General features: G+C 48.4%; 1 protein-coding gene across 1 annotated transcript in view; it reads right to left on the bottom strand.

Annotated features, from left to right (window-relative positions):
- Positions 1–13,321, bottom strand: part of LOC142023748 (uncharacterized) — a 133,328-nt gene extending 120,007 nt beyond the window's left edge. Inside the window, exons 1-2 of the mRNA XM_075015022.1 lie at positions 12,723–13,321; positions 9,694–10,313 (exon numbers count right to left, since the gene is read on the bottom strand). Coding sequence (XP_074871123.1) covers positions 9,694–10,313; positions 12,723–12,768 — 666 coding nt within the window. The 5' untranslated portion in view covers positions 12,769–13,321. The remainder of the gene's footprint in view (positions 1–9,693; positions 10,314–12,722) is intronic.
- Positions 13,322–13,669: the final 348 nt, after the last annotated feature.

Here is a 13,669-nt window from a genome sequence, read left to right as displayed (position 1 = left end):
AACAACATCACAAGGCTCAGGCATTCCTCTCCCACTTTTCTGTGATAATTCTTTGCACATCTATAGCATGTTACATCCAGGGAGGTCAAAATGCTTTGCAAACGTTAGTCTCCTGGGTGAACAACAAGAAGTCCTGTGGCACCTTATAGACTAACAAATATTTTGGAGCTTAAGCTTTCGTGGGCAAAGACCTGCTTCATCTGATGAAGCAGGTCTTTGCCCATGAAAGCTTATGCTCCAAAATATTTGTTAGTCTATAAGGTGCCACAGGACTTCTTCTTGTTCTCAAAGCTACAGACTAACAAGGCTACCTCTCTGATACTAGTCTCCTGTGTGAACATCAGTCTGTATTTGACAGATGACAAGTGGCAGCACACATAAAAAGGGACTTTCCCAGGGTGACATAGCAAATCAGTGGCAGAGCTGAGAATCTAACCCCATAGTCCTGTTACATCCACAGCTGGTGTAACCCCCTAGTTAACTTCAGTAGGCCTACGCAGATTTACATCAATTGAGGATCTTTCACAGAACACTTCCCTTCCCTGCTATAGACTTATTAGGCTGATTTTTTTTTAAAATATCTCCATATTTTTGAGACTGCAATCAGCTATGTACACAGATGGTAACCTGCAGCTGCAATTAATTGTGGCAGCAGGCAATTGGGGCACAGCGCTGGAGGCTGGATTTTAAAATCAGGCTCTTGTTCTTCAGAAATAAAAGGAACTTCTTTGTCCCTTAGTTCTGTATTTATGATCTGAATCTGTAGGATATTCATTCACACAGTACAGCATGAGGTTCCCACATAAAATATTCTCTAGGGAGAGCAAAGCCTTCAGATATTGCCCTTTGTACTTTGATGGTAACCTTGCTGACAAATGAGCTGCCAGGTAACTGAGCAGTTGTGAAAGAGAATAAAAGTTCATAGACTGGAGAAAGTTAAACCCTGAGATCTTCAGAGCAGGAATCTCAGCAGAGCAGTAATGGCCCAGGTTCTTAAAGGTGCCTGGTGATTCTGGGTGTCCCACTTGGGAAAGAAGCCTGATTTCCAGTGGGTAGATACACTGGTACCAACTCCAACGAGTCAAAAATCATGTCAGGCCCCCAAATTTTTAAGATACGTTTAAATATTGCTTATTTAAAAGGGTGTCCTTTTTTACCTTTGGATTTTAAATTCTAGGGTTACATTCAGCAGTGAATGTTTTTGGAGGCTGAGGGATGCTGTACCCTTACACCCTCCATGCCCCTCACTGCTCCCTAGAGCTCAGGTCAGTGGCCACGACCCCAAAGTGGGACATCATTAGCAAAATCAATGTCCTCTAGCTGCTTGAAAAGTGTCCCCTGAATGCCCCATTGATGATCATCTGCTGTCCTGCTCATAATCCAGTCCATTGTGATCAAAAACAAGAAAAGTGACAATAGGCACCCTTGTCACACTCCTGAGAATATTCTTTCAAGGATTCTTTCAAGACATCATTGTGAACAACTTGGCATGGTGCAGGTTTGTATACACATATATATATTTTTAATGGCGATACACATTTCCTAGAACTTGAAGGGGCCTTGGGAGATCATCTAGTCCAGTCCCCTGTCCTCTTGGCAAGACCACACACCACCCCTGACATCTATTTGCCCCAATCTCTAGATGGCCTCCTCAAAGATTGAGCTCACAACTGCAGGTTTAGCAGGCCAATGCGCAAACCACTGAGTTATCCCTTGCCCCATTGAATGGATCAGGTTAATAATTTTGGATGGGATACCACGGTAACGCAGCAGTTTCCAGCAAGTGTCCCTATCAACCCTGTCAAAAGCTTTTTTGAAGTCTGTGACAGTTATGTACAGGGGAGGGTTCCACTTGAGCAACTGTTCTATGATCACTCTGAGAATTGTTATTTGGTCAGTTCAAGATCTCTCACTTTGGAAGCTGGCCTGTTCTTCCCTGAGCTATCAATTTCTGTCCTCATTCTCTTTAAGAGAATCCTATTTGTTGTATTCCTTCAGGTTGCCTTTCTTTGGGAGCTTGATAAGGTAGCCATGTTTCCAGTCTTGTGGGATCTCTTCAGGGTCCCAAAGTTTCCCAAATAGCTTATACATCATGTTGACTGATGTCTCACTACCTGTCTTGATTGCTTCTGTGGGGGTGGTGTCTACACCAGGTGCTTTTCTATTTTTCGGATGGGCAATGGCTTTTCTGATTTCTTCATTTGGAGGTCTGTTGCTCTAACTTTGCAGAGGTATGCAGTATTTGCAGGTGATAACTCAGGAGGTTCCATGTGGGCAGGACAGTTCAGTAGCTCTTCACAGTATTCTTTCCATCTACTGAGCTGCTCACTTGGGTTCATTAGCAGACACCACACCTTATCCTCTATTGTACTGGCTGATCCACTGTAGGCCGTGACCCAGCTCGCTTCCATGTGATGTCATACAGCTCTTTCAGGTTTCTCCATCCTGCAGCTTGTCGTGCAAGGTTTTCCACCAAGTTCTGCTTGTCCCGTTTTACAGCCTTTTTAACTTCTCTGAAAAAATTGAAACTATTTTTCATCCCTTTAACAGCTGTAGTTTTTAGGAAGCTGCTGAGTCAGATCAGAATTCTTGTTAAAAAACCCAGATTTCAAACACTGGGGCTGCTCTGCGGTTTCTGACCCCGCTACAAGGTGCCCATTTCAATAGTCAAAAAATGACTAGGGTCTTTTGAAAATCTTGGTCCTGAGCTTTTGTAATTCACCAAACACTCTCACGGTGCTCTATAATTAACCAAAGTTAGAGACTATTATCCTCCCGAGCCCTGGAGGATGAAGCACTAGAAAGTTTAAGGATATGTCTACATATAATTCAGCCTGAATGTGTGATTCCCAGCTAGAAGGGGCATACTTTTTCTAGCTTCCATCCAGCTAGCATGAGTGTAGGTGAGGCAGTGTAAGCTGTGGCACCCGTATGAAAGTTTCTGTTCAAGCCCCCAGGTGGCAGGGAAGGTATCAGCGCCCAGACAAGAACTTCACCGTCACTATTTTCAGCACACATAAGCCCAGGTCTGTTGACCCAAGCTCTGAGAATCATTTCCACAGGCTGTGTAGATGTACCTTTAAAACCTCAGCTTCTGGAATGCTGTTATTACATATGAATCTCAGCAGCGCTTGTTTGTTTTTAAAGTGGCTGCAGAGGACAGCTGGAAGCCCCAAGTCTCCAATGCCAGAAAATAGATAAAACAATCCCAACATTATTATTTTTAAGTTACTTGGGTTTGGGCACCTGACTCATACTATTTGAATGATTAATGCTGGCAATAGTGAAGGAGGCATCTATGCTAGAATTTGCAATTGTTTTCTTAAGAGCTGTTAAAATTTACTTGTGCACCCCCAAAGAAGAGATTCCTGTCTTGTGTAGGTTGAATCTCTCTGGGCCAGAACTCTCTCATCCGGCAAGATCCATAATCTGGCCTGATTTTAGTTAGCCAGACAACCAGTTATCATGGGTGTGGCCAAGGTTCCATTGTTTACAGCCACCAGTCCTGGCCCTCAGTGTTTTGTGCCATTATTTAGCTATAATTTACCCCTAAATGCCTTCTAAGAGCCCAGCAAGCAGTGGAAGTGTTGGTAATGTGTTGGACAACACTGACTTCCCCCTGTGGTCTGGCAAATTCTGTCATCCAGCACCAGTCAGGTCCTGAGGATGCTGGACAAGAACTGTATCTGACATACTCCTCTCAGAATTTGTAACAGGCATTTAATGGACCAGGGCTCTCCCCCTGGATTTCACAGCTATTCCAAGTTTCCTCTTGCTGACAGAGCTATAGTTTTACCTCCTCCCAGGATGAATTAATGAAATCTCCCTCGTGTTCGTTGTGCTCAGCTAACTCATTTCCCACCCAAGCGCTCACATATTTTCTGGTTTTCTTCCAATCGCTGGCAAAACATCAGGAAAACGTCAGGAAAAGGAAACCGAATGCTGATGTGACTTCTCAGATAAAAGGAACCCACGGTGTCCATGCAGCTTCTATTTCCAACCCTCCTCCCCCGCTGACGTTAGAGTCTGCACAGTGCAATGTGCAGTCTGTGCCCAGCAGTGCCCTTGTTTGTTTTACTGTACCTGAAGCTCTTTCCTAATGCTTTGATCCTCCTTCCTGGTCTACTGTGGTCTGGTACCCAGCTTCCTGGAGCCTTTCCTTGCTGTTTGGGTCTATTTTGGTGCCCTTTCCAGGTGCTACCGTGTCCAGGTTCATTGCACATGCATTCCTTTCTGTGCCTGGGTATGTCCGTTTTCCTTCAGCCTCTGCATTTCAGGCTCAAAAATTCCATGCTGGTGCTGCCTGCCAATTTACTGATCAGACAGGGCATGCCGGGTTATCCTATAATGAGGCTTCTAACAGACAATGAGACTGCTGATGCAGAACTACCATCCCTCCATGCAACAGGCATGATTTTTGTTTCTTGGCAGTCTCCCAGTAACGTGCTGGCAGATGAAGTCCTTGAGTCCACACTAATCAATGAAGACCCCTTCTCCATGTGGATGCGATTTAAGTTTTGGGCAGATCTGTCATAAGCATGATCTGTGCTTTGGTAATGTGTTCATTATCATGCAAGGCCCATTTGTTTTCTTGGGCTTTTGGGGGTGGTTATGGTTGCTATTTCTTGAAGGAGCACATAAGATTGGTTTGGTTTAGTTGGAGATCGTTTGGGGAATGCGGGAGAGGATGATGAGGAATTTGGCTGGGCTTTTTTCTTGGGCATTACCACCAAGCGAAAATGCAGCCAGACTCCCAAAAACCCAGGACTTTGGGCTGTGGCCATCCAATCGTCCGTCTGCTGTGGTTCTCATCAGTTCTATCTAAGTAGGCTAAGCAGAAACAAACTGGCTCACAGTGGGAATGGGAAACTTCAAGGAACAACTAGATATTGCAGTGATGTGAGTCAATAGGCAGAGAGGTGTCACAGTAAGAATCAATACGAAATCCACAGCACAGTGAAATATTGGAGATACTGCATTGCTGGAGGGAGGCAGTGTTTCGTCTGCAGCATCAGACACTGCAGTTTTAGTTAGGCTCTGAGGCTTGCCTCACTTTCTTCCCGAAAAGAGTGATCAGCAGTCATGACATTCCGCTCCAGCTGGTCCAGATTGCAGTGGGCTGTGCTGTTAGACTTTTGATGCAGTTAAGGATCTTTTTTCAATATTTTCTGTAATTTTTTCCCAATTTTTCCACAACTTCTCCCAAACAATTTTTAAAGCTTTTATTTCTCCCTCTCCACAACTTACTCTCTTCCCTCTCCTTCCCCGGAGCAAGAGAGAAACGATGAGAAAGAAAAAAAATAAGTTTCCAATTTTGGGACTTTTTAAAATTGATCAATATTTCTAAAAGTCCAGCTTTTCTTCAAAAAAAAATTTAGAATGAACAATTTCAACCAGCTGTCTGCATGTCTATGCCCTGCTGTCCACATAGATACAACATGAGGCTTAATTTTGCAAATGCCCTAGCTGTGCCTCAGTTTCACCACCTATTAAATGAGGCATATGAGACTAACCTCTTCTAGAAAGTGCATTGAGATATGCTGAAGCAAAGTGTTGTAAGAACTGGGTATTATTTTTATTTACTCATCATTAGGTTTGCACATTAACCCAGGTTTACAATTCACAAATATTGTCCTTCAAAAAAGTGCACAAATGTGTGTTAAAGGGCTCTCTCATGTATCGTGTGGTTATGAAGTAGGCTAATCAAAAATTGTTAATTTGCAATTTTGGCATTTTAGTTGACATTTAAAATTTCAACAAAAAAGGAAACATTGTTGAAAAAAAACTCCCATTTTTGACCAATTATACAGCTTGTCAAAAACAAGCACATTTCAAAATGGGTTACATTTTGGTGGGAAAAAAGGAAGACAATACATATGTAATACTATCCTGGGTTTTGAACTGATCTACTATTAAGATTTGTGAAGCAACCTCTCATGGAAATAATCTGGTAATGCATGTTATTTTTAAAGATGTCTTTAACAATGTGCTATTCTTGCTTATGGGAGGAACTTATATTTGGTCTTCAGCATTTCAGTACAGTACATTCTTAGGTGATCCTCAACTTTCCCATTTGCTCCCAATACACATAAGCATCAGTCTCAAAACATGAAATCACTGTTTACTAGTGTAAATCAAACTATACACAATTCAATCAGCCACTAAATAAATATTTAGAGAATGAAATTTTTTAAAAAAATTTTAAAGAGACTTTAAAAAAATTTACACACTGCATTAGGACTCACTGAGCCAAAATAAGTAGGTGAGTAGAGGAAGCTGCATAGGATAATTTATACCTTTTCTCACCACACATGAAGTGTGAATAGGTTGGTAATATGCTGGCCTAGAAGGTTATAAATTCAGGTCACACACTGAGCATTTGGTAGGAGCCTAAATGCAATGCTTACAGTACAACATGGAAGGGGGCAAGGGAGATGTAATAGCATCAGAGAGTGAGGTGCTGTGCTAGCTCCTAAGCGTTAATTTGAAGAAATTAATTTGTACCACCAAAGTTTATCCCAATGTGCAATAAAATGCAACAAATTGTTTGGTCTCCCAACATTCATGTTATAGGCTAAATTGGGCTGGTGGTGGTAGGAAAGTCTGACTTCTAATTTTAAAAAATACCTCTCCCCATCTGACAGAGAATCGCATCATATTAGGCTATGGATCTGGGCTACTAATTTTGTAACCCAAACTCTTGCCTGGCTCTTTGCTAGGCCAATCAGTGTGTTGTCTGCTTAAAATAGTGGCTGGAAGACTAAGGTTTAATTAGTTAAGTTTTGTGGAATGCTCGAATTTCTGGTATCCACATCTTTCATCCAAAGTAGCATCCATATCTATTTAATGCATCCAAACATGTTTCCCTCTCAGTTTTAACCTTCTGAGCATGATCTACAGCTGCTCCGTGAGACAGGAAATGACCCATAGAAGCTGCTGTAAGTAACCTGTTTCTGATGCAGCAACACAAACCTGATTTGTCTGCTGTTGCTGTTTCACTATCCTCTTCCAGCAGCTGTGATCACACTATTTTCCAGATAGCATGTGTGTGTGTGGTGGGGGAGAGGGTTATTATTCATATGAAGCCTGTGCTGCAGCAGTCTGAATATTTTTCTTTTATTAAATCAAGTTTAAAATCCAAAGACTTTTCCACTAGAGCCCAAACTAAAGAAAACAATGCAGTGCCTCCAACACCATTTGGGCACAAAGTCATAGAGTTTTCCTGTTCTTGGCAGGCTTCTCATGTGGATCATAGAAAGAGATCCCCAGTACTGTTTCTCACTGCACAGAAGGGGACTTCAGCCTATTCAGGCTGCTCAAAAAAGAGAAAGGGTTGTGGATGATACCAAAGGCTTACAGCTGATGGCATGAGGAAAAACTTTCCAGGTTGCTTTTTGCAGGCTGAACCTCTCTAATCCATAACTCTCTTGTTCTGCAACATCTGGAATCTGGTGTGGTTTTGGTTAGCCAGACAACTGCTGATCATGGGTGTGGCCAAGTTTCCCGTGGTTCTGTAAAGTGTGTTTACAGCCACCAGTCCTGGCTCTCCATGTTCTGTGCTGTTATTTAGCTGTAATTTACCCCTACATGTCTTCTAAGAGCCCAGTAAACAGGGAAGTGTTTGTAATGTGCTAAAATATATTGACTTCCCATTGTTCAGCAAATTCTCTCATTTGACACCAGTCAGGTCTTGAGAGAGACAGACAAGAGAGGGTCAACCTGTATTAGAAAGTTTCCGTAGTCAGACCAATTACTCTATAGCTACGTCTACACGGGTATGCTACATCGAAATAGCTTATTTCGATGTAGCGAAATCAAAATAAGCTATTTCAATGAATAGTGTCTACACGTCCTCCAGGGCTGGTGCCATCGACGTTCAACGTCGATGTTGGGCAGCACTACATCAAAGTAGGCGCTGCAGGGGAGCATCTACACACCACAGCGGCCCAATTAGAAATAAGGGTGCCAGGAACAGCTGCAGACAGGGTCACAGGGCAGCCTAGCACTTCCGGGGCAACAGCTAGCCGCTCCCTTAAAGGGCCCCTCCCAGACACACTCAGCCTGCACAGCACGCGGTCTGCAGAGCCACAGGCACGCACACCCCGTCGAAGCAGTATGGATCCCCAGCAGCAGCAGCAGCAGCAGCAACAGCATCCAGAGATCCACACACCCGCCCCTGCAGGAGCAGTGCTTGCCCTGCTTAGTGCCATGCAGGAGGCAGCTGATCATCTTTTATTTGTGGAAGAGGAGCTGCCCCCAGGGGAGGAGGAAGCAGCCCCAGACCTTTCTGCCCTCCGCGCCGCCCCCCCCCACCGCACACGCCGCCGGCTGTACAGCTACCCCACGAGCACGGACTGGTGGGAGCAGCTGGTGCTCGGCGAGTGGGACAGCGAGCGCTGGCTCCAGAACTTCCAGATGAGCCAGCAGACATTCCTGGAGCTCTGCCAGTGGCTCACCCCTGCCTTACGGCACCAGGACACCTCCATGTGATGTGCCCTCACCGTCGAGAAACGGGTTGGCATCGCTGTCTGGAAGCTGGCCACTCCACACAGCTACTGAGCTGTAGGGCAGCAGTTCGGCATGGGCAAGGCCACCGTCGGGGCTGTCCTCATGGAGGTAAGAGGACCCAGGGAGGGGGGGAGCCCTGGCAGGAGCCCGGGGGGTGAGCCTGGGGGTGTAGGGCCAGACACACCCTGCACACCCCTCACTGGTGCTTTCTCATGTCCTTCCCCTGCAGGTCGTCTGCACAATCAATGCCCTGCTCCTCCACAGGCTCATGCGGCTTGGGGACCCGGATGCTGCCATCGCAGGGTTTGCCACCCTGGGCTTCCCAAATTGCTTTGGGGCTCTGGATGGGACTCATATCCCCATCCATGCCTCGGAGCACAGCAGAGGACGCTTCCTCAATAGGAAGGGATACCATTCCTTGGTCCTCCAGGCTGTGCTGGACAGCTGGGGCCGCTTCCTGGACATTTATGTTGGCTGGCCTGGCAGCACCCATGACGCCCGGGTATTCAGAAATTCGGGCCTGTGCCGTCGGCTGGAGGCGGGGACCTACATCCCACAGCGGGAGATCCCTGTGGGGGACACCACCATGCCTCTCTGCCTCATCGCAGATGCAGCGTACCCGCTCCGACCCTGGGTCATGCACCCTTACACGGGCGATCTCACAGCCAGCCAGGAGCAGTTCAACACGCACTTGAACCCTGCGCGCCAGGTGGTCGAGTGCACTTTCGACTGCCTCAAAGGGCGCTGGAGGTGTCTCTCACCTGCCTGGATGCAGGGCTCACCAACATCCCCCAGGTTGTGGGCATGTGCAGCGCACTCCACAACCTGGTGGAGAGCAAGGGAGAGGCATTCTTCCAGGGCTGGGCTGTGGAGGCTGGCAGGGCCGACGTCCAGCCACCCGCTGCCCCCAGTCGCCAGGTCAACCCTGAGGGGATCCGGGTCCGGGAGGCCCTGCGGGCCCATTTTGACCAGGCTGCGGGGTGAACGCTGGCAGGGCCAGCTGCGGGCGAGCCACCCACTGCACCCCCACATCCTCCACAACACTCCCTGCCCCCACGCCCACACCACAGAGCACCCAAGAGCACCCCCGCCCCACTTTTCTTTGAAATAAATGGCAATGTTGTTTCAAACCAAACAGGGCAACCTCTTATTAATAACACAGAAAAAAAGGGGTGAACTATTTACATGGGGGGGGCAGGTACTAAACAGGGGTCCAACAAAAACTATATACAAATGGGGGATATGTACAAAGGAGGGGGGACCACGTCCTTGGCCCCGCACCCTAATGTCCAGCGCCCGGTGTTGGAGGGCGCGACCCTCGCCTCGGCCGGAGCCCTGGGCAATGCTGGGTGGGGGCCAGGAGAATCGGCAAATACGGCCAGGCGGTGTCCCCAGGCCCATGGTCCCCCTCGGCGGCAGGCCCCAGGCTGGCTGATGGTGGAGGGACGGCGGGTGGCGCGGCGGGCAGAGTGGTGGGCGGTGCGGCAGAGGGGTCAGGTGTTGCACTATGCGCTCAAAGGTGCACATGAAGGCCCCCCAAGCCTCCTGGCGCCAGGCCAGCGCTCGCTCCTGGAGCTCCAGCCGCTGCTCCTCCACCCGCAGGCGCCGCTCCGACACCTCCAGCTCATGCTGGAGGTTCGCGAGCAGCTGGGGGTCCATGGCCATCCTCGGATGGCTCCGCCGTCGGCCTCGTCCTGGGGCTGGTCGGTGCTCCGCCAAGGGGCTGGCCTGCTGGGATGGCCCCGGTGGGCTCTCCGGGACCACGGACACCTCGCCGGTGCTCTCTGGGCCCTCCAATGGTGCAGCTGCAGAACACAGGGGGGAAGAAGAGTGGAGACAGCCGTTAGTGTGGGCCCTGACCCGGGGCCCTTGTATCCCCACCCCTCTGCTGCTGGTTCTCCATCCCCGTCCCCGGGAGATGCTGCTGCTGCTGATGGGTGTCCCCCCCAACCCACGGGGGACCCTAGGTTCCGCTCCCCCCATCCCCAGGGATGGGGCGTGGCGCTGTCCTGCTGGGGGGCAGGGGCTGATGCACTCTTCTGAGGGACATGCCACTGCTGTCCTTGGGGCCATGGTCATCTGGGCATGTGGAGGGCCCTGGTCATGTCTCTTGTCCCTGCCCCTTAACCCCAGGGGTGTGCACCGGGGGGGGTACATACCTGATGGTCCACTCCCACGGTCGGGGGACAGCCACTGGGCGGACGCCCTGCTGGAGCTCCGGGACAGGAGGGCAATGCGGAGCCCCCCATCACTGGAGGACTCCCCCTCCTCCTCCTCCAGCATCCCAGGGGTGGGCTCCTGGGGGGGCCCCTGGAGTGCAGGGCTTGCCTCCAGGGCGGACTCCGTCTCCGGGGCCTGCTGGGGCTCGTCGGCTGATGTGTCAAGAGTGGCTGGGGGGAGGAGGTGTACCGGGGGCCCGGGATGTCCCTGAGCTCCCTGTAAAAGGGACAAGTGGCAGGGGCGGCCCCAGATCGGCTGGCTGCATCCCGGGCCCGGGCGTAACCCTGCCGCAGCTCCTTAACCTTACTCCTGACGTGGTCAGGAGTGCGGGCAGGGTGACCCCGGGTGGCCAGGCCCTCAGCCAGCCGAGCGTATGCATCCGTGTTCCGCCTCTTGCTCCCCATTAGGTGGAGCACCTCCTCCTCGCCCCAGAGCCCCAGCAGGTCCTGGATCTCGGCCTCCATCCAGGAGGGGCCCCGCTGCCTCTTCCTCAGCTGGCTGCCAGCCTGGGAGCCCTGGCTCCCTTGGGGGGTGCCCTGGAGGCACTTGGGGGGCTGGCTGGCTGCCATCACTGCGGGGTGTTGGACTGCGGGCGTGTAGGCTGAGCGTGTGGCAGTGCTGCTGCCTGCACGCTCTCTCAGCTTCCTGCACAGGAACGCAGGGGGCGGGGAGCTTTAAGGGGCTGCTGCACATGGCGACCATAGAGCTCAGGGGCTGGAGAGAGCGTCTCTCAACCCCTCAGCTGATGGCCGCCATGGCAGATCCCACTATTTCGATGTTGCAGGACACGGATCGCCTACACGTGCCCTACTTCGACGTTCAACGTCGAAGTAGGGTGCTATTCCCTTCTCCTGTTGGGGATAGCGACTTTGACATCTCGCCGCCTTACGTCGATTTCAACTTCAAAATAGCGCGCACCACATGTAGACGTGGCGGGCGCTATTTCGAAGTTGGCACGGCTACTTTGAAGTAGCCAGCTCGTGTAGACGCAGCTTATATGTGGGTGGCATTGGCAGAGGTGATCTAAGCAGATGCCACAAATACGGCCAGTGTTAACACCTAATGATTTTGTTTCAGCAAGTATCATTCTTTTTTTAATTAAGAATCCTCATTGAGGCATTCATTCCACTCTGTGGTGACAGCCTGGATTGTTATCCTACCAGCAGTGTTCTCTGAAAGCTGAGTGCTTGCAGAGATTCAGCTGATTAGCAGAGCATCCACAGTCACTCACATTGAGCAGCATGTGTGTCTATGTGGACATCTGTACACGCCTTGATGAGCATAACAAAATTTATTCCGCTCACGGATGGAAAAAAGTACAGGAAACACTGCCAACCAGCTAAACTACAAAACCCATATCTTTTTTTGCAGACACTGTAGACCCAAACCAACATCCAGTGAAGCCAAAGGCAAGCTTTCCATTGGACCAGATTGTTAGGTCGGGTCTAAGGAAGTTCTTACCCTGCTTTCATGACTGAGATACCTGAACATCTGTTGAAGTCACAGGGGCAAAGGAGATGTAATACAGAACGGATGCAGCTAGGAATAAGGTGGCATGAACAACTAAAGTAGATGACAGGCCAAGGAATCATCTTGTAACAGCAAAGAGAGTGGTTGGCCTGTAAGGCCATGTCTAGATTGCAGGCTTCTGTCAGGAGCCTGGAGGTCTCCTGACAAAAGTCTGCTGCTCCCGGAGCCCTCTGCGGACATCCTGGTCATCCACGTTTCACAAGGAAGAAGGGAGGTGTCGGCAGAGGGAGCTTTCCTGACATTTGGCCCCATCTGGATGGGCTAAATGTCGGGAAAGCCTCTCCCAGAAGAACTGTTGGCAGGAGATATGCAAATGCTTTACACATTTTGCATATCTCCTGCCACCAATGCTAGGCAATCTAGACATCGCCTAACTGACTAAGCCTTAAGTGGCACATGAATTTATGTTATGTCTTTGCATAAAGAACAATTGCAACCTATCTGTAGAAGTGATTTTCACTCACCAATGAGAAATTCTTCCCAAATATTCTCTGTGTTGTTCTTCACCATCTTAACCAGCAGTGCTCATACTAAAGAAGGAAAGTGTTCAATGTACCTGATCATCTTTTCCATACGTGTGCAGATATTTTGCATCCATGTGTGGAATAATGTTTATGTGCACCAAGATGTGTGAATTTGCACCACCAGTATAAACAACTAACTTAGTCAGGCACACCCTGCTAGTCAGCTGGGTGGCATCTAAATCTCTCCTGAGCAGCCACACAAATGTACAGCTTACAGGAGGAAAACTGCCCATAATTCTCTTCTCATTGCAGCTTTATCATCTCTCCGAATATCTTTCATTGAGACAGTCAGTGTTTTTGAGGTATGTTACAACATCAAATATGTAAACATTTACGATTTTTTTTAATAAGGCTGAATGGATGCATTGTCAATCCAGCTGAAGTCACAATTTCCCAAGGCCTCACATTAACAGCCACAGAAAATGGACTGGCTATTGCCCTCATATTCATATCAAAATCCTTCAGACAGTTTATTGTTCCAGTCACAACTTTCCAAATTAATCCAAAAATTTGATTACACAATAGCTACTAAAACTAGAATTTTCCCTTCTTTCCACAAGCAACTAAACAGTGATGTGTGATGAATACAATGTTGCATGTTTCTATTAAACTTTGGTCTCTGTCAGCTTTTATCATGACAGAAATATGCCATGATATTGCATTTGGTTTATATTTAAAGACCTGGAATATTAGGTCTGAAGTAAAATACACTTATCTCATATTACCAGGGAACAAAAAGCCTTTGTATCTATGTGTATGGCAACTACTTGTTTTAATCAGAGATGACTACTAAAATACTTCAGTATCATTTAGTTTTTTTAAATTCCAGAGCTTTACTCATAAATCATCTTAGAGCTCTATTCGTCACCGATAAATATTGATCTTGC

The sequence above is a fragment of the Carettochelys insculpta genome, chromosome 20 (genome assembly GCF_033958435.1).
Source record: "Carettochelys insculpta isolate YL-2023 chromosome 20, ASM3395843v1, whole genome shotgun sequence".
Taxonomy (NCBI): Eukaryota; Metazoa; Chordata; order Testudines; family Carettochelyidae; genus Carettochelys; species Carettochelys insculpta.
This window is presented reverse-complemented; position numbering and strand designations above follow the sequence as displayed.